The 20868-nt window shown below is 36.8% G+C and overlaps 2 protein-coding genes across 2 annotated transcripts; one reads left to right on the top strand and one right to left on the bottom strand.

The window, feature by feature from the left end:
• Positions 1-336: 336 nt before the first annotated feature.
• Positions 337-11559, bottom strand: LOC110458029 (DALR anticodon-binding domain-containing protein 3-like). Its single transcript, XM_021509574.1, has 13 exons — positions 11342-11559; positions 9836-10140; positions 9177-9565; positions 6928-6998; positions 6479-6598; positions 4780-4856; positions 3707-3765; positions 3213-3295; positions 2282-2408; positions 2030-2088; positions 1359-1475; positions 669-737; positions 337-492 (listed from the first exon to the last, which is right to left on the bottom strand). Exons 1-13 carry the CDS (start codon positions 11531-11533, stop codon positions 373-375), a joined length of 1788 nt encoding a protein of 595 aa, XP_021365249.1. The 5' UTR covers positions 11534-11559; the 3' UTR covers positions 337-372.
• A 136-nt stretch (positions 11560-11695) lies between these two features.
• On the top strand, positions 11696-19190 carry LOC110458011 (ubiquitin carboxyl-terminal hydrolase 48-like). Its single transcript, XM_021509540.1, has 2 exons — positions 11696-11809; positions 15289-19190. Exon 2 carries the CDS (start codon positions 15290-15292, stop codon positions 18557-18559), a length of 3270 nt encoding a protein of 1089 aa, XP_021365215.1. The 5' UTR covers positions 11696-11809; position 15289; the 3' UTR covers positions 18560-19190.
• The last annotated feature ends 1678 nt before the right edge of the window (positions 19191-20868 follow it).

The following is a 20868-nucleotide window of genomic DNA, read 5'->3' as shown; positions in this document are numbered from 1 at the left end:
CGATACTGACAAACGGTATTAAATGACCCTATATGTACAAAGAACTAATTCAATAAGAAAAACTCTCAACAACACATTCTTAGTACTTTCATCTCTTCAACTAGTTTCTTTAGTGAAGAATCTCTTGAAGAGATAAAAGTAATAAGAATGTTGTTGAGATATTTTGTTTAAAATTATATATAGCATTATAAAATTCTTAACATGGTGAACAGTTTAAAGATTAATCTGGTTTGTTTCACTATTTAAAATGATGACCGCAACTAAATTGCACACATGAATCTTTTACATATTTTCTCTGCTATATTTAACAAAATAAACCCGAAGACAGATATAGGTTAAATGTTTAATATCTTTTTTGAACGTAATGAATGTTCACAGTTGAGACATGGGCTCTACACCAAGGAGTCGGAGGGCATGGCTCAGTACCTTGTACACTATCTTCATGAAGTACAGACGAGCGTACATCAAGGGCAGCAAGTGTGGGCGGTTCTCCTGGGGAAAATATATATATATACATCTTATAACAAAACATTATACTACTAATTACTTGTTACAACACTTTTGTTATTGTTCTTCTAGCGACTAATTGGAGAAGGATCAAATTTACGTTTTGATGTTTCAAATAGGAATCTATCTGAAGTAAATGTTGAAATAAAATGGGAACTCACCCCTAAGATGTGAATCCTACTGTAGTATGAACTCAGGCTGTGGCTGAAGCTGATGAGTAAGTTACAAATCTGTCAAGAAAACAAAATCAACAAAACTTCTTACAGATATGTATGACAGTTTAAGGAAACCAACAGCTTTACTCATGAATTGACATTTGCTAGAAAATACTATATTTCTAGGGTATACATTATTTATATTCAATTATTGGTTAAATGGCATTAAAGGGAGTTTTTTCAGGAATGGAAATCAATGTCTAAGGGGCTGCTCAATGATGGCATTACCAACACATTTTGGTATATATTTTTTTCATCAGAAAATATAAACAGGTTCTATAAACTAAACTCTGTATTTCAGCACATGTTTATTATTACAATTTGGACATGTTATCCCTACTTCCACCTCAAGAACTGCTGTATATTTACAAAATTACAGTGTAATTTAGAATTTCAAATATTATAAACTAAGTAATTATTAATTTGTCCATGTTTAGCATACTGTACCTGTTACTGTCCCAGCACACATTTTCTAAATTCTATAGATGTTTTAAGTTAAAATGCTGAACAGGAAACATTTCCAAAATATGTAAAATGTATTGCCCAAAGTTATATTCAATAAGCAATTTCTTTTCAACTTGAAGTAAAAGTTGAAGTTTGGCAGACTAGATGTTAAACAACTGTAGCCTGTGTTACCTTGTGAGTGTGTATCTTAGCTGAGATACCGCCAGCTTTTGGCACTAATTCTTCAACCGTCTCTCTGATCAGGTCAGGGTAGGGAAATATATATAGGAAGAACAACGACCACTCATCCTGTAAAATAACAATACTTTCGTATCTGGAATTCTGTACATGTTAGAGAGGCACTAAAGATCACTTTACAGACATCATTTCATCTTTAAAATTTATTTCTACACAAAAAAGGACAAGGAAATGTAAGTTCCCTTCCCTTTTGGACAATGCATTTTTCCTGATGTTAAGGAGAAAGTGTTCGGGCCATTTGACAATGATCTTTGGCTAACTTTGACTGTCAGTGTGTGCAATTGCTTTAAGCAACGATGACTACACTAAAATAAGTTACTAGAGAGCTTTAAAGCATCTAATGTTTAAAATGATTGAAATCACTAAATCACTAGGTTTCTTAACACGACTTTTTGGCACCTTCAGCAACAGTTAGGCCTTCTAGTCTAAAAATACCACTCTTGCAGTGAACTAAATCGACATCTGTATGTTAGTTTCTGACAGTTCCTCAAAAATTTGTTAACTTTAATAATTGCTTATAAACAATTATCATAAGTACAATAGAATAAAAATTTAAAATGTAATTAATAAAATTGGTGACCCATCTGTCTTTACATTAGGTTTACCTCGTCTCTGAGAAGACTGAAATCCACATCAGCAATATTCGGAAGCGGAGGGTACTGACCTGCAATGCGTAACATTATAATGAACATTACTCAAACTTGAACTTGTAAGTAAAATTACAAGGAATGTCAATTCACTAGTTGTTAACTTCTTTTGTCATATTCTTTTGTGTGATAAAATTGACAGACATCCGTCTTTGCGCAAAGGCAAATTGTTCTGACATTGAGATATGCCCCCCCCCCCACCCAACTCACCTTTTCCCACAGATTCTTCAAAGTGTTTGAAAAGCGTGGTAAGTCTTGCACAATTATACATGACAAAAGAGCCCGTCCGAGTGTCACTACCAGCTCCACTCTCCCCCTCGGACAGATCCAGCTTCACCTGTCAGGTAAAACATATCTCACAGCATTGTATTATTTCTTAACTTTCAAAATTTGAGTTTATGATTCAGATTAGAGTGAGTTAATTAACCATACTCTAAAAATATACATTTGTAGGATTAGTTTATTAATTTTATTATTTTCAATGCATCTGACTAATTAGTTTTGGGTTAATGAGGAAGAAACATATATGAGATGTTTAAGTATTCTCTAACATAACTTTATAGGGGAAGAGATTGGTTTAGTAATCCTTATCCTAGAATTGGTCCAATGTCTGCATCACCCTCCCTCTATATGAAAGTGAAATAGAACAATTACAATATAAACCACAGCTGCATGCTGTTTTCTATTGATATCTGTCAGATTTACTCTTACTAAAATTCTAGTAGTAGGTTAACCCTTTCACCACTGTAGACCATAATGGACTCTTCCATATCACTGTATGGTCGAGTCTACTAAAGTAACATAGGGGTGAAAGGGTTAAAACTAAAAGTGTAAAAGCATATATAAAAGACTGTCAAATAGATGAACCAAGTCAGCCTTTGATTTTTCATGGCAAAATGACTGTATGCTGCAAACCCCTATTCTAATCATCACAATTACACATATTTCAAATAGATCAATCAGAGTTTGGATGTTCCGATTATAATCGATAATCATTCATTAAAAGTCTTCTGATAATGGATTACGATTTCTGATTTCCAACACCAATGTAAAATAAGTTGTCATCAACATAACATGTAGATTATAAATGGTATGTGATCTTTTTCTGTCAACAGGTAGGTCTGAAAACCTATCAACTCACAGTACTTCTGCTGACAGTGGAGAGCATTTCAAACTTGATCCCAGCCGATGTGAGAACGGAAATCGTGGACTGCCATCCAGGGCCTGTACAAACATCAAAATGATAATTTCTTCACATTCAACACAGCAAACAGTGTCAAGTGTAACTCTGTCTTCACAGTGGGAGATCAGTATTTTTAATTAATGCAGCCAAATACAAAAGAATCTATTTAACTATATTCATTACAAAAACACTTATCTGAGTTGTACTTCAGAACAAATATCTAAAGCTGACAACAATCCTGTATAGGAAAACGTTATGATAATCCAACATTTATTTCTGTGATAAAATAATTAAACAACAATTTAATGGTACCATAAAAGCTGTCGTTTCTAAACCTTTCACCCCTATGTAACTTTAGTAGACTCTACCATGCATTGATATGGATGAGTCCATTATGATCTACAGTGGTGAGAGGGTTAAAACTGAAAATATTAGAATAAACAATAGTTTACCATTGACTTCCTCTCCATATTTCATTACTGCAGCAGATTTCATCTGAGAAAATCTCAACCTTAAAGTATAAACAAGTTTAGAGTCACAACTATACCAGGAATATATTAAGCAAAACAATGTTTTATAGTCTGCATACAATTATCATTCCGATAGAAATTTATCATATATCCATATGGGCGAATTAGTCGAGTGGTTAACACTCTGGCCTTTCACGCAGGCGGCCAGGGTTCAATCCCCTAAGTCGTTGTACGCATGGATATTCAGAGAAAGTGTTTTTCTACTGCCCACACAACTCCAACAACCCAGGTGGAGTATGGTTTGGGGTGGATGTTGCGGTATCTGTGCTGTAGCGTTTAAGTACGGTGGCACTATAAATGATGCCGTTGGAAGCACATTCCCATTACAAACAGAACACATTACATCTCCAGCACACACGCAGGCATACACACATAGGGAGATATTAGCCAGGTGGCATAGGACTAGAAGCTGCGAATTCCTCAAAATTGAATTGATTAATGTATATATGTACTGTAAAGCGCTTTAAAGAGGCTTGTTAGTTGGATAGGATGCTATATCAAATGTTGTATATTATTATTTATTATAATCTTATTTTTAATAAAAGATGTACTAAAAGATACATTAAATTTTTTTTTTTTATTATTATACCTCATTTATATAGCAGCGTATATGATTGGACTATATTGATCACATGACAGAGAAATAAAACATTGTGTTTCCCTCACATGCTCAAGTTTCACCGGTCTTATTTCCTTTATTGGGAAGCTAGTGCAGCATCTTTATTGATTGTATCTGTAACAGGAGCGGAAAAATGCATGGCCAGACTAGGGTTCTAACTCTAGACAATTGCTCTACCAATTAGACTACTTGGTCTCTAACATTAGAACCAGTCAAGTTCTGCTCCATCCCTCCGACATGTTTTTAGGTAATCGCCCCAAGAGTCACAATCATTCACCCAGTGCTTCAAGCAAGGGTCGGCGAGCTCGCCAATTTTGTAATTAGAGAAAGAGAAATGCACAGCCATACCGGAATTAAAACCTCAGTACATACTTACTGTACAAAGTCTGTGGCAGTTTTAACATTAGCCTGTGTCTGTCTCCTGGCTTTGACTGGGCCATGGACAAGGTAAACCTGAAATACAGACAGTAGTAGAGAAAAGTTTCATTCAGATATAGGACAATCTGTGAGGAAAAATGGGTCTGCGGTGGCCGAGCGGTTAAGGCGTCTGACATTCTACTACCACTAGCCCTCCACCAATGGATTCTAGGCCTATGTGGGACAGTCGCCAAGTACTGGCTGCAAAACGGTGGTTTATCTGCAGGTACTCCGGCTTTCCTCTATTATCTAAACCTAGCATGTCCTTAAATGATCATGGCTGTTCATAGGACGCAAAACATAAACAAACCAAACCAAATTGTTAGGAAACTAAATAACAATTTCAAATATAATATTTCATGAAATGAATTGATATACAGCAGCATGTCACATGAAATAGCTATTACAGCAGCATATTTCTGTCTTTTTGCTTTAGCAGCTGGTTGTAATGTAGTTTGCTGCACACTAAAATATACAGCTACAGTAAGAGCAAAACAAACATGTACCATACACTAACAAGTGTTCTACTAGAATGACGTGCCTTATGATGCAATAACATCTATCAAATCATTTTTTTTTAAATTGAACATTTTATAAATCTCTAACTACCTTATTTAATTATGAGAGTGTTCCTCATGCAAGTAGGCATTAAAGGACCTACCTGTCTATGTTAATGGTCCCAGGGCCAGCTGGTCCTGGTGGTGAGACTAACCTGTCTGTGAGAGTGGTCCTCTGGCCAGATGGTCCTGGTGGTGAGACTTACCTATCTGTGAGATTGATCTTCTGGCCAGATGGCAATGGTGGTGAGACTTACCTGTCTGTGAGAATGGTCATTTGGCCAGATGTCCTGGTGGTGAGACTTACCTGTTTGTGCCATATGGCACTGGTGGTGAGACTTACCTATCTGTGAGATTGATCTTCTGGCCAGATGGCACTGGTGGTGAGACTTACCTGTCTGTGAGAATGGTCATTTGGCCAGATGTCCTGGTGGTGAGACTTACCTGTCTGTGAGAGTGATCCTCAGGTAAGATGGTCCTGGTGGAGAGACTCACATGTCTGTGCCATATGGTCCGAGTGTCTGGCAACTTAAGAATCTTTCCCTATCTCACCCTCAAGGGGGTGAATGATTATTTACCTCTTACCCTGTTCACCCATTGTGTATCATATGCATATTGTAGTGTTTAACTTTCAGCTAAATTCAGGGTTGACATGACATTGATGAATTGTTGATGTGCATCATTGTATTGTTGACGTGACATCATACCATTGTTATGAATAGGGGAATCCCCCCATCTCAACCCTAGGGTGAGACAAGGAAATCTCACACCGGTAAAAGTGCAGATACACCTGTCCAGGGTAAGAGAATAACCTGTCTGTGAGAGTGATCCTCAGGTAAGATGGTCCTGGTGGTGCGACTAACTTGTCTGTGAGAGTTGTCCTCTGGCCAGATGGTCCTGGTGGAGACTTACCTGTCTGTGAGAATGCTCCTCAAGCTATATGCCCCTGGTGGTGAGACTTACCTGTCTGTGAGAATTGTCATCTGGCCAGATGGTACTGGTGGTGAGACTAACCTGTCTGTGAGAATGGTCATTTGGCCAGATGGTCCTGGTGGTGAGACTTACCTGTTTGTGCCATATGGTCCTGGTGGTGAGACTTACCTGTTTGTGAGAGTGTTCCTCTGGCCAGATGGTCCTGGTGGTGAGGTCTACTCGCTGTTGGGAAAAGTAGGCACTGTCCGGTACTATATGGACAACAGTACTTGTCCCGTGCTTCTGTAACTATAATAGATCAAATTCTTGTAACATCAGATCGTTTTACATGCAAGACTGATTTAAAAAATCATAAAAACTGATATTCATCTCTTGTAATGACATGAAAAATCATCAACTATGTGTATACTTATAAACTTCACATATGTGTTTTTATAAAACATAACTACAGTATTAACACATTGCCTTTGAGACATTGCTTTTTCCTGAACAGTACATGCATTTTAGGTAGTTTCAGTCAAATATGACATTTGACCATCTGAAGCTTCATTACAGTACCAAGTAATTGCTGTTTTTCAACATTTCTGAGAAAGCCTTAATACAAAACTTTTCCTCACCTTGCCAATGGCTTCATGTAGGAGATAAGCTTCCTTTAGTGTCTCTGATATCGTATCTTCTCCACAATATACTGAAGGTAAAAAAAATGTTTTTGTTCAAAACGGCTTGCGAAAACAAATGAAACAGAAGTCATAGTCAAATCAATCATGCCTTCCTCTTTCTTCCTTTAACTTATTCACCCCTGAAATTGCAGAATGAACTATTCCAAATTTTGAATTGGAAGAGTTAAATGTGTCTTCAGGGGTGAATGAGTTAAACAGTAGTGACTGTCTGTAGATCTATCTGACATTTTCTTATTCTCCGTTTGTTTTATTAATTTTTCAGTATGCAAAAATGTTACATTTAATCAGTAAGTGACAAAGTATCAATACAGAGGAATATCTGGATCTACATATGTCTAACATTTCTTCGATGAAAGGAGTTCAGTCAACATCTCCCAGAACACCTTGTTTCATTTGCTCTCAAAAGCTCTTGAACTTATGGCAGAACATTGCTGTCAAACTTAGACTGAACACTTCAGACACTAGAATGTTACGTTTGTAGAGATTGAAGTGTAATTCACTCCACAGGTGCTGGACACACTAATATGATGAGTATATATAGGATCTTGCATGAGTTTCCATTTCATATGAGATTTATCAACCAAGTCTAAGAATTTATCAATTTAGTGAGCCTCTGGCGAGCTAAAATGAAAAATTTTAACGAGTTTCATATCAAATAAAAACAAGTGTAAGATCCTTTTTATCATATAATCAAGATTTGTGGCATTTGTTCGTGTAAAACGTCAGTTTTCATGCAACCTTGAAATGTAAAAAGCTGCCCTTTTGACTCCAGTGCCTAAGTTTGTGACATCGACATGTACAATGTACTTGTCCTAGGCGTGACGTCACAATTGAAACAATTGAAACTTACAACCAATCACAGGGCTGATAGGTCATGTTACATGTGTTAATATGGAAAAAAATATGACATGGGTATATTCACTTGATAACACAGTACATTTTGTGATGAATAATCCTAATAATTACTTAGTATATGTACAGTACATCATATTAGCGTGCCCAGCAGACATGTGGTTCACTCTATATTATAAAGGGTTTTACAGTTTGATTAAGAAATCACATTTTTACAAGAAGCTACAGTCACTTACAAAAGTTATCTCTCCTTGTTATATTTTTTCTTTTTTTCTTTGTATTTCACATACATATATACTGAGTAAAACAATCAATTAGACACGGACAAACACTAACGAATATTCAAAATAAGATTCATCAGTTTTGTATGAATAATAAAGACTAAGTTTGTTTTGAACACAAACAGGAATTGAAAACTTATTTTGCGAGCTTAGAAAATGTCTGTTTCATTTACACTGATCTTTGATTGACAAAGGAAACAGACGTTTTCGAAAGCTCACAAATTAAGTTTTCAGTTCCTGTTTGTGTTCAAAACAAACTTAATCTGTAATAAAGTACATTCCATCATAAATTACATATATATATGATTTTATCAGATACCAAAATTATGATTCGTTGTAATATTTCAATAACTTTAAACATAGAGTCCAGTGTATTTTGGGACACCTATATATGATTTCTGGACTTGTGCGATTCCTATGGAACTTATCAACTTTTTAAAGTTTGGTTTGTTTGGGTTTTATGTCCTTTTAACAGCTATGGTCATTAAAGGACGCGCCAGGTTTTGGTGGTGGTGGAAAGCCAGAGTTCCTGGAGAGAAAACACCGACCTACGGCCAGTACCTGGCAACTGCCCCAGGTAGGCCTCGAACCTTCGACCCAGTGGTGGAGGGCTAGTGGTAGCAGAATGTCAGACGCCTTAACCACTATTCCGTCTTTGCGTATTGCAAAGTTATCTACTCTTGTGAGCAGGTATTGCTTGTTACGTCATTTGTTTGTGAGAGTAACGTCATCAATTTTTGAGAAAACGACGTAATTTTCTCACACAAACCAATGACGTAAGAATCAATACCTGCTCACAAGAGAAGATAACTCTGCAAAACGCAAAGACGGAATATCTAAGTAATGGGACTCATCAAGATTTTAAAAAAGATATGCAGGACTTTCATGAATTAATTCTACAAAAACCATTGAGAGTCTCTGTAAATAATCTAATATACTTATAAGTAGAGATCAGTAGAGATAAAAGTGTAAATGATGCCATATGGTTTTCATGGTTTTCACAGTTAAATGTTCTTTCTGCAATATAAAGTGAAAATATAAATACATACTCACATTCTGAGAATTTCAGGTTCTTATCATAGCCATCTTTACCAACAGGAAGTTGCTTATCCTCAACAAATCGTTGAAGATTGAGTATAACCTTGGTCTGTTGCTGCCCTGTTTCTTTATCCATTCCACAAGGTTTGCTTACAGAATCACTTGCAGCACACACAGAGCTGTCTTTCCCCAACTTGACATGTTTACAAGGAACATCACTGTCACAACGGCCAAAGGATTGGTGACTTCCTTTACAGTAACTGTTATTTACGACAAGAGTTTTTACTAAATCTTTACAGTCTACTGACATCTGACCTGTTAAGGCTATGCTAGGAATTGTTATGTCTAGTAAATCTGGTGAAGATTTTTTTTGCTGACAACATCTTACAGCTTCAACACAATACCTTCAAAATAAAGAACATATAGTATAACTAGTAATGATATTAGCCAAATATCAAACAATTTAAGAGCTAATAAATTAAGTGTATTCCTTCAACTACATATGTATAATGTTTTCAAAACTGGACACAAAAAAACTTATTATGTTACATAAAATTGCAACACCAATCCATATATTTATTGCCATCTTTAGGTATTTTCATATTATTTGCATTGTCACATATTTTTTAAATGTTTAATTGTACAGTAAATTAAAATTAACAACAAATTCTTACCCTGCTCCCTTTAAGAGATGAGTCACATGTTCCAAAACTACAATGGATCTTAAGTCTTCCAGATCTCCACTGCTCCTGCTGTGCCAGTCTGAGGAAGCCACCAATACATGTGCACCATTTCCAACATCACAAAAAGATGACAGAGAAATTCCATTCTCCCAAAAGGGCACCAGTGTAGATTTAAATGTCAGTGGCCTCTCGAGATAGAAGGTCAGGCCAAAGTGTTTGGAAGTTGTCACTTTGCATAATTTAAGATGATGATTTGTATTGGATTCTTTCAATTCTTCACAAATTTCTTCCAAGATCTAAAACAACATTTTACTGCAAAGCTTTAACATTTTACATTTCATGAAACACACAGATACACAGATTTATTCTGACAATATACATGAAGTATGTACAGGATTAACAATCCCTTTGATAGTCAGCTCGTACATACTGTAGTATACTAAATTATAATTTTAAAGTTCACAGCTTGATTTTGTCTTTGAAACAATACTTGTTTATAGTCCTTTTAAGTAAGATGTATTACTCTGAAAGAGTCATTTACCATTTGACTACATGTATAGAAGATGATAGTTTCAGCAAAGTTTAATCAAAGCTAGAAATCTTTACTACTGTAGTAGGAGCCGAAAATTGCACAGCCATACCAGGGTTCGAACTCTGGACCCACCGAACTATAATCTACCAACTGAACAACATGGTCGCCATCAATCATCCCAGTCTCGTTCCACTACATTCCTCCCTTATTTAACAAAGTCTTTGACCCCGAAGACACTTGAGACTCTATACCAACTCCCATGGATATACTGTGTTGGGCGCCAAATGGAGTAGGAGTTGAAAAATACATGGCCAGACCATGGTTCGAACCTGAAACACTCCGATTTCTAGATGGATGATCTACCGCTTGAGCTACATAGCCGCTGACAATCAACCATGTCTAATTCCCCTTTACTACCAATATTAATGTCATAAAGACTAGTGTACAGTTCTTTTAGGGCAGTAGTTTTACCCTATCTAAAGAGATTTTGTTTATTGCAGAATTTGGGACGAGTAGGTTCTTCAACGTTCATCCTGACATATTCATTCAACTTCAACAGGATACTCGATCGAGCTCTAAAACGTTCAATATACTGAACATTATTTAGAGGCGTCAGAAAGACAGGTTAAAACAATTATTTTTATTTTGTTTGTTAGAACTATACAATAAAAACAACATGTACGCTTAGAATTTGTGAGAGAGGAGATTTGCCTTCAGCTGTTGAGAGATCAGCACTGCCGGCGATGAGGGTTGGGAGGCTGTTCCAGGTATAGCCACTGATGTTATATTTAAACAGAGACGTATGTATTACAATACGTCTCTGATTTATATATACAGAGGAGCGCACTCAAGTGTTAATTTACTCCTATAACATAAGAGGCCGCTGGTCGGCCTGTTTTCTATCGGATATTATTTTGTCGACTGCGACATTGTTGATTAGAGTTTCAGGATTTTGAAGCGTTTACCTCATTTGTGACTTTAGGTAAGCAACCTTTGGGCACACAATAGTCTCCGTCGTGAAGATCTCGAACTCTTTTAACTACACAAATTTTGTCGCATGCAATATTTCGAGACTTCAAGCAATTTTGGACATCAGTGAGTAATTTTGTCCGAAATTCTGTGGCAAGGAACATGTGTTTACTTTCGTTTTCCTCCATTGTTGTTTACGGCACACATGGTCACGCAAACGTTTTTCTTTCCGATCGATATTTAGCGTATTTGTGACATAGACTAAATTTTAGTTCACTTGTGCGTTTTATTATACAGTTACAATTAATGAAGCACCTCAATGATACAGACAATTCTACACCGCAGTTGATTCAGTTCAAGGGAAGTAAATATGAACGGGAGAGGCGGGAAGTTGTTACCTTGTCCCCAAACACCAGTTTAGCAGATGCACAGATGTTCACTTGAATATTGGACATAACTTCGAAGTATGCATTTAAAAGAGAACTTACGCATGCATGTTATTTCATCATAAATTCATCCATCCGTTTGTTTTGGCTGTCATGTTAGCAGCAATTTTCTATAGAATCTACATGTCACTAACCCGTCTTATATCACAACAATCAAACATTATGATTTTTTGCATAATATCGACCTTGGATTCTTCAACGTTAAACTGGTTTCGTTCATAGAGTTTTGTACTTATAGAAAAGACAAAAAAAAATACATTTTTTCTGTCCGCTTCTATAAACTAGCAAAGATGAGCATGTGGAAGAATGCATGCAGACTGACACTTAAAAACCAAAACTGAGGCTGGTAACCGTCAAAATTAATTTAGGTGTTGTCACATATAGGCATTGCTATCATAGTAGGTCTCGTTTTATGAACAAACAAGTAAACTTCTTTAGCTCTGTCGCAGATTTTATTTTTGAATGTTATGTACATAGGCCAGTTTCCACCGGCCTTGACACCAGACTTGACATTTTGACAGATAGATGTCTGGTGTGACAGGGCTGCACTACTAGGCCCTATATGAAAACATGGTATTTCTGACATCGTTTGGTGCAGAAAAGTTAGGAGGTTCCGATAGCAAAAACCTGCTTTGATATGACCATTTTGATATCACACCCCATATCAGCCCGATAGTCCTGATTGGGGTTGTGATATCAAAATAGTCATATTATAAACTTTTTATCATGTTTTTTTTCCTTTAAAATAAACAAGACATACACAAAAAAAATATTTCTTTATTTTATTTACTGATATTCATAAAAATGTTAAAAAAACAATTATGTATAAAACATATAAACAAAACAAGTATACGTAAAAAGTCAACATTTAGAAATTTCCAAATTCCTACAAAATAATATGGTTATTAATATTGGTTGGAATTCATTTTAATCACTGTCTGAATCAATTGTCGCCACTCAATGTTTTTTTAATGGCGCTTCATCTCCTTTTCCATTTGTTTGTTGTCAATTGATTTGTCTAATTCAACAATCCTTGATGCCAATTTCTCCTAAATCTTCTTGCCAGTCGCCATTGTTGTTTATGCAGACGACGGGTGTAACACTATTAAGCAAAGCCAAATCCGGAAGCGGCACCATCCGGAAATTTGGGTGGAGCTTTGTAAATCAATCTTTAAATAATTTTCCATGAAACCGCAGTTATTCCATGCCAACAATTTGATTGTTTACATTAAAAGCAGATAGCAATAAGAGGAAGCGGCAAAATCCGGGAATTTGGGAGGGGGTGTGATATCACTTCTAGGGGTGTGAGTATACTTGTTACTTGTTACACATACAAAAAGAGTGTTATTATTAGTAAACATATGATAACTCACTTAAATTGATTAATGGATTATTTACTTATCCAAAACTGTCCTTATTATCACCAACAGCTGAGAGATTCCATTGATCAGCAAACCATACTGATCCATACTGAAACGGAATACAGTTTTCTAGTTAGAAGAATTCCGGACCGCCCCTTTTTGATGATTGTAATTTGCATTTATAACCTACAAAATGGCATCGCTCAGGCGAAAAAAAGTTTGAAAACCTTAGGGCTCGACTCGTTCCTGGCCCAAAGGTCCAGTTGAAGTAAAAATTCGCTGGTCCTGTTTGAAGTGCAATGGTCCAGAAAAAGAGAACTGTAGGCCCAAGCGAGCACCCAATGTGTGTAATAGTAGGTGGGTCCGGGGCTATGCCCCCTGGAAAATTTAAAAATCTAGAAGCTCTGTGAAGCTTTCTGGGCTTAAAATAAAGCTTTTCAAATCTGCTGAAATTTTAGATAAATTTCCATAATATCTACTGGCCATGGCCTGGTGGGATAGCTTGTTAAAAAACTTACTGGTCTGCCTGGAAAACCAGTGGCCAGCGTACCAGTGGTTAATTCCACGCCTGATTTATAATGTGAGGTTTGTGTTGTACTTGTCAGCACCTTGATTATAACCTTTTCACCACTGTAGACAATAATGGACTCATCCAAATAAATGTATGGTAGAGTCTACTAAAGTTACCTAGGGTTGAAAGAAAGGGCTAAACCTTTGGTGTAGGAGAATTTCACGTTTTCATATAGTAGTGTGCTCCGGCCCCACACCAGACATCTATCTGTCAAATTGTCTAAGCCTGGTGTCAGGACCAGAGGAAACTGGGGCTAGGTTGCCTTCTAGCTTCGCACTAGAGGGAATTTCCCTTTAGCTCAATTGGTAGAGTGACAGACTAGGAAGCTGGGGGTCGGGGGTTGTATCCCTGGTGGAAGTATACTACTCTCTTTCCTGTTACAGATCTCTAATATTTAAAATACAGTGATTTTTTTTGCTTAGTTTTACAGCTGAATACAGACTGTTCCCCCTAGCTAAAAAGTGCCTTATTTCCCAAAATGACAAAAAAATGAGGAATATACCGGTATTATCCCTATTTCAATAAAAAATAATTGTGGTGGGAAAGTTTCGCATATATATATTGTAATGCCAGCTTAATTTCAGTGCTTCCGGTTGGATTATGGTAAATAACTTAATGATGGATTAATTACAGAAATTCAACAAAACAATTATTTGGTTCAAACAGTACAGTGTTCATTTTATTTTCACTCTCCAAAACTTTTTTTTTTGTCCTAATAAAAACTAGGGTTAGTCATATAGAAATCAAAATAGAGTTTAAAAGGTTACATCAAGACATCTTTTGCCATCAACATTGCAGGTCTTATAAATTAGCCCCAAAACACTGTGTTTCAGCAAAGAACGATGATTTTTTTTGGTCCCCAAATCCATCAAAATTAGAAATCTTCAATAAAACTTTCAAATGACTGTTTCTTTAATTTTGAATACTTCCCTGGTACTATTATGTAAACATTTATTTAGGTTTTCAGTTATGGCTGCCATGGTAACCAGTTAATATTTGCATAAATTAATGAAATTTGAATATTCAGTAAATTTTGACAGGTTTTTGCCTAGTTTTTCTCTTAGTTACCATAGAGCGAAAGCTTAAACAAACTTAATATTTCTCCTATATATGTATTACAGGTGCCTACACATTATCCTTTGATTTTGAGTTTGTTCAAGCATGCACTCTAGTTTGCAAGAGAAAAACTATGCAAAATATGACAAAATTCACTGAATATTCATTTTTTTTTAATTTATGCAAATTTGAACATGTTACCAAGGCACCAATAATTAGAAATACAATTAAATATTTTCATGATAGTGTTTGGGAAGTAGTCAAAATAAAAGAAACAGTAATTTCAAAGTTCAAGTAGAGGTTTTGAATTTTGATGCATTTGGGGGCCAAAACACGCCCAAACCATACATAGTCCTTCATTTCATATATTTTTTTCCTGTGGCTTAGATTAAAGGTTAAGGTTAACACGTTCTATCTATAAAGAACTTGGAACTATTGTTTTCACTTCAAGCTATTTGATAGTCTAGCTTTTTCCTTGCAATAGTAAAACTTGTATCTTTGTGTTGTAGGATGCCCCCTAAGCAGCAGTTAGACAAGGCTGCCTGGCAATGGGCAGAGACCGTCAACCCGGAGGATGTTAGCCAGGAACATGTGGAGATTGCTTACAGATTTAACCTCAAACGGTGCAAGGCCCAGATCTGCAAGAGAAACTGTAAAGGGAACCCACACTGCCTAAACTGTATTGGTGAGAGAGTATGGTTTGGAGAAATCGACGAAAACAGTTGGCATGACATAGAGGATCCAAATTCAGAACGACGGGAAGATGGCATGTTTGTGGGGTTAAAAAACTTAGGAGCTACTTGTTATGTGAACACTTTCCTACAGTTGTGGTTTCACAACAAGACAGTTCGACAGGCTTTGTATAGATACAGAGAGATCGGACTTGACCAGGTCAATATCACCGAGGACAGTTGGGCTCCCAGTAGTATAGGTGGTCATCTACAGTTGTTATTTGCCTTACTAGAGCATTCTGAGCGTCAGTTCATAGATCCAAAAGTGTTCATTGAGCATCTAGGTTTAGATGCTGGCCTTCAGCAGGATGCACAGGAATTCTCCAAGCTTTTCCTGAACCTCTTAGAGGACTCTCTGTCCCAGCAGCTGGATCCCACTGTCAGGTTTGTCATACAGAACCAGTTTTGTGGAGAGTATGCATATGTTACAACCTGTAGCCAGTGTGGAAATTCTTCTCAGTGCCCCTCTAAGTTCTATGAGCTGGACCTAAGCATTAGAGGACACAAAACTCTAGAGGACTCTCTCAAGGACTTCCTAAAAGAGGAAAAACTTGAAGGCGACAACCAATACATGTGTTCAGTGTGTTCCAAAAAGCAAAATGCCATTCGCACTATACAGCTTCAGAACCTTCCTCCCGTCCTTAATCTACAGCTGCTGAGATTTGTGTTTGACAAAAAAACAGGACACAAGAAAAAACTCAATAGCTTCATTCAATTTCCTGAGGTGTTGGACATGTCCAAATTTATTGTCAAGAAACCTAAAATTGTGAAAGAGAATGAGATAGAAATCATAGATATTGACCCTGTTGATGATGATATGGAAGGCAATGCCCTGTACAATCTAACAGCGGTGCTTATTCATAGGGGCCCCACTGCCTATAGTGGCCACTACATCGCCCACATCAAGGACATGAACTCGAAGACCTGGTACAAATACAATGATGAGGAAATAGAGAAAATGAAAGGGTCAAACCTGCACCTTGGTACTGAAGATGACCCTCAAGAAGGTCAAGGTAAGCAGAAAGGCCGGATCCCTAAAGGAAGTCATGGGTCCAAGAATGCCTACATGTTGGTCTATACACGTCAAAAGGAGGTGGAGAACAACTCCTACAGCAAAGAGGACAGCATTGTATCTAGAAGTCTAATCCCTCAACATATCAAGGACTATGTAGACATGGACAATGAAAAGTTTGAAATGTGGGTTGCTGAAATGATGCTGATGAGAGATCGTAACATTGAGACAGGAAAAGAACAACAGGAATTGACTAAAGAAATTTACCTGAAGCTTATAGCAGAGGATGTTCCTCCCAGCAAAATGGAATGGTTGGGGCTCAAGTGGCTCAACACGTGGTTAGAGGAGCCGTCTAAGGCCCCTGCCATAAACAACAAGGTGTTCCTGTGTCAACACGGCAAGTTGGACCCCCACTGTGCCGTTAAACTTAAGTGCGTGAGTGCCGCTGGAGCCAACATGTTGTTTAGTCAGTATCATGGGGGTCCCCGTCTCAAGGTTACAGATTCTCTGTGCCTTACCTGTGTGAAACAGCATTGCAACATGATAAGATTAAAAATCAAAATGGTTGATGATGAGAAATTTCTTGGTACCTCTATGAAAGTGAACAATATTCAAACAAATGTCCCATCATTTTGGGTTGGGAAGGCGTCACTGCGAAGCTGGAAGAGATTAGCTATGGAGAGGTTGGAGGGAACCAGACATGACAAAGAGAACAGGGGTGATGGGGTTGAAGGTCATGATGAAGAGGTCAAAGAGGAACAGACAGGTTCACCTAGGCATAATATGGAAAACAAAGAAGTAGTAAATGGTGAAGTTGAACACAACTTAAAAAGCTTTACAGAAGAAGCCACAACATCGAACAATCGCAATGAATCTGTGAAAGAAGACGAGGAGGAGGAAGATGGTTCAGATTTGAAATTTAACTTTGATGTTTTATGTGATCATGACAAACTAGACCCTGACATTTCATGTCGAAAGCTTATCCCAGATCATGTCTGGGACAGACTGAGGAAGTACTTTCCAGACTGTCCAGAATTTCCGCAAGACACGCCATCCTGTGACCTATGCAATAAGATGAACAAAGAGGAACAGGAAAGCAAGGAAATGCACAAGCTGCTAGCCACAAAGCAGAAAGCTGCACTAAGTGAACTCTTCGCCGATAAAAAACGTCCAATAAATTTAAATACTCCACAGGAAGTAAATGTAGTTAGTGCTGCTTTTGTGGAAGAATGGAGAAATTTTATTCGGGAGCCTCTGAAAAGAGAACCAGTGAAGGAGGTACTCAATTGTACTCTCCTGTGTAACCACTTAAAGTATCTGTACCCACCAGCAAACTCTCATCCTGACCTGGTTGACCACGGAGGTAAGGTTGTCTATTTGTGGCCACGAGAGTGGGAGGTGATCTCACAAACCTTTGCTGTAGATTACGAAATCAGCATTGTTAAAACCCAGGATGAAGATGGCACAGTGATGGTGTTCACCTTGCCCGAGGTCTGTGTGGATTGTGTGGATGACAGAATTGTGAAAGAGGAACAGGCAAAATTTGAGTTCAAGGATGCAACAGTGTATGTAAGGAAAGTCCCAAAAGATCAAAAGCTTGTGAATACAACAGACATGGAAAAAGAGGATGACCCAGATTTTGTCCAGCAAAATACTAACAAATCCAGGGCAAGTTTTGAAGAACCACCAGAGAAAATGATGAAACTTGAAGATGGAACGAGACGTAAAAGTCAACGTCACAGAAAATCAAGGGGTGAAAAAGAGTTGAAAGTATCTTCAACAGACACATTAAAAGAACTTAAGCTGCAGATTATGAAGCTGTTTTCTGTGCCTCCCTTTGACCAGAATCTGACGGTGTCGGGTGTGAGTCTGATGGACGACACTGCCACACTTGGGAGCCTAATGGTGTCTCCTGGAGCGGTAATCATGCTCCAGGCTGATGAGCCGGTGGAGGACCCTATGGTCTTACAAGATCTCATCCAGGTTTCATCTGGCCCCGAGGCTGGCTTCAAAGGGACAGGACTGTTAGGGCATTGATGTATACATGTCTTATTAACTCTCCTTAGAAAGGCACAGATATGTTTTGATTTTAATTACTGTAGTATTTATTTAGAATGGTAAACTTTTCTATTTAACCCTTTAGTTACTTTAGTAGACTCTACATTGCATTGATATGGATGAGTTCATTATGGTCTACAGTGGTGAAAGGGTTAAACCAAAAAGAAAAGATGGACATGAAATTTAGACCATATCATATATATGTAATTTGTAACACATGTATGTATACATGCAATCATTAGACCATTTCAAAGAAAAAGTGTTTTACAGAAATATTACATGTTCTCACTCTGCCTTAAATTGAATTTGTATTGTTAAATGTTGTTTCAAGTCTTATAACATTGTGGAATATATCAACACACTGGTATGTTTAATGCTGTTAATTAGTTGTTATTGTAAAAAAATGTACATATGTAAATATAAGAAAAATAACCAAAGTGTGTGCCCTAGGGGGTACTTTTATTATATATACAACAGTGCTAGACCAGCTTGGGCATAGTACTGCTATGCAGATATAGAGAAGTATGTTATATTAGGATACCTTTACATATGTATTGAAAATAATTAAATATAATTTAACATGATTAAATCCAAGAAAAAGTATGACAATTATTTCCATTTTTTTTTTTTAAAAGTCAGTTTAAGATTCCACTTAAATTTGAATAAATTACGCCTTTGACCAATCTCTTGTAAAATTGATTTGATATTGGTTTATTCTGAAGACGAGATATTATAGTACTCAAAAAGGAGAAAAAAAATATAACAATATACATGTATTACATCGTTAACTCGGGTGACTGTTAAAAGGACCTCTTGTTATTTTGGGGTGGATGTGAAATTCAATATGGCCACCACAGCAGCCATCTAAAATTATATTTTGAACTTAACCTCAAATTCTATTGAGCATATTATACTGAATCCTGGCTAAAAAGGGCAATACATATAGTTTACCAGTACTGATATTTTCTGTTTGGTCAGAATGATGTAAACATTTTGAAAACTAGTTCCATAGTAGTAGTGCTGTTGAAGTATTTGTTCATCTTTTTGCCATTTAATTTAGGCCCTTTTTGCCTCTTTTCTTCAATGTATTCCAGTCTGGCTTTAAACATACAACCTGAAAAATGCTCGAAATAAGAATTGTTCCACTTTGTTGCTAGCTTTTATTAAAACATTTTATTATTTAACATTAGCATCGCGCCTAATGAAACATAAGCTCATAAAATATGAATTACACTGTATACATTTCATGAACTCAATGTATGCATGATATCACCCCCTTGGACTTGATGCAGTCCAGTATAATTCTAACATGATAAAGGTAAAATGAAATCTGTCTACTCTGACCCTCAAGTGTTCCGACATCCCATCCTGTCTTGCATAACGCTGTAACAATCACATTTCTAAACTAATTACGGAATAAAAACCTGTGCTTCTTAATCCTTGTCTAAGTTAGGCAGTGGAATCCCACAGGGTGTGAGTAAGACTGGTTTCAATGCCTGTAGACAAGGTCTCCAATAAAATATAGAGCCCTCTGGGACAGCTCCAGACGTGTGCTGTATAGAGATTATAATTATAACCAATAGTTACTGTAATACACATTGTCCACATGCATTTAGTGCATTCTATCAATTGATACAGATGCATTTTGTGATGGAACAGGGTTTTCTGTTCAAATATTTCAATATTTTTTCATATGGAAACATCACAGTTAGTTTGTTTTCTGTTACTAGAAATAAAATATGCGCGAGTAGTTTTGGAAGTACTCACGTTTAGGTAGATGAATGACCATTGTTTATAGTTGTAAGTTTTTACGGTTACCTCAGAAATGTAGGTTTACTATACATTTTTCATCTTTTTATTGGAAACAGAATTAGAGATCATCTATTCTTTCATATCTTAAAATTTGCCTCATCTTTGTAGATAAAATGCAAATTTTATAAGATATATCTTTGCACCGTTTTCTAGCATATTATCATTAAGGTTGTGCTTTTTGTACCTAGGTATATGTATATGTTGGCAGTGATCCTGGACACATTTATATGAAATGTTGAAATTCAGAAATGTTTAGAAAATATTCCAACCTATAAAATTAGTGGACATAATTTTATGCCTGTTGTATAAGTTAATAGTATGAAATGTTCAAGGAGATTTATTTGATACAGTATTAGGTAACACATCTTGCATTAACAGATATACACACTGGTAAGGGTAGGACAATTTTTTTAGGTCACCTGAGACAAAGTCTCAAGTGACCTATTGCGATCGCCTTTAGTCCGTCGTCGTCTGTC

This window comes from Mizuhopecten yessoensis, unplaced genomic scaffold (genome assembly GCF_002113885.1).
Source record: "Mizuhopecten yessoensis strain PY_sf001 unplaced genomic scaffold, ASM211388v2 scaffold1171, whole genome shotgun sequence".
Taxonomy (NCBI): domain Eukaryota; kingdom Metazoa; phylum Mollusca; class Bivalvia; order Pectinida; family Pectinidae; genus Mizuhopecten; species Mizuhopecten yessoensis.
The sequence above is the reverse complement of the archived record's forward strand: the minus strand, read 5'-3'. Positions and strand labels throughout refer to the sequence as shown.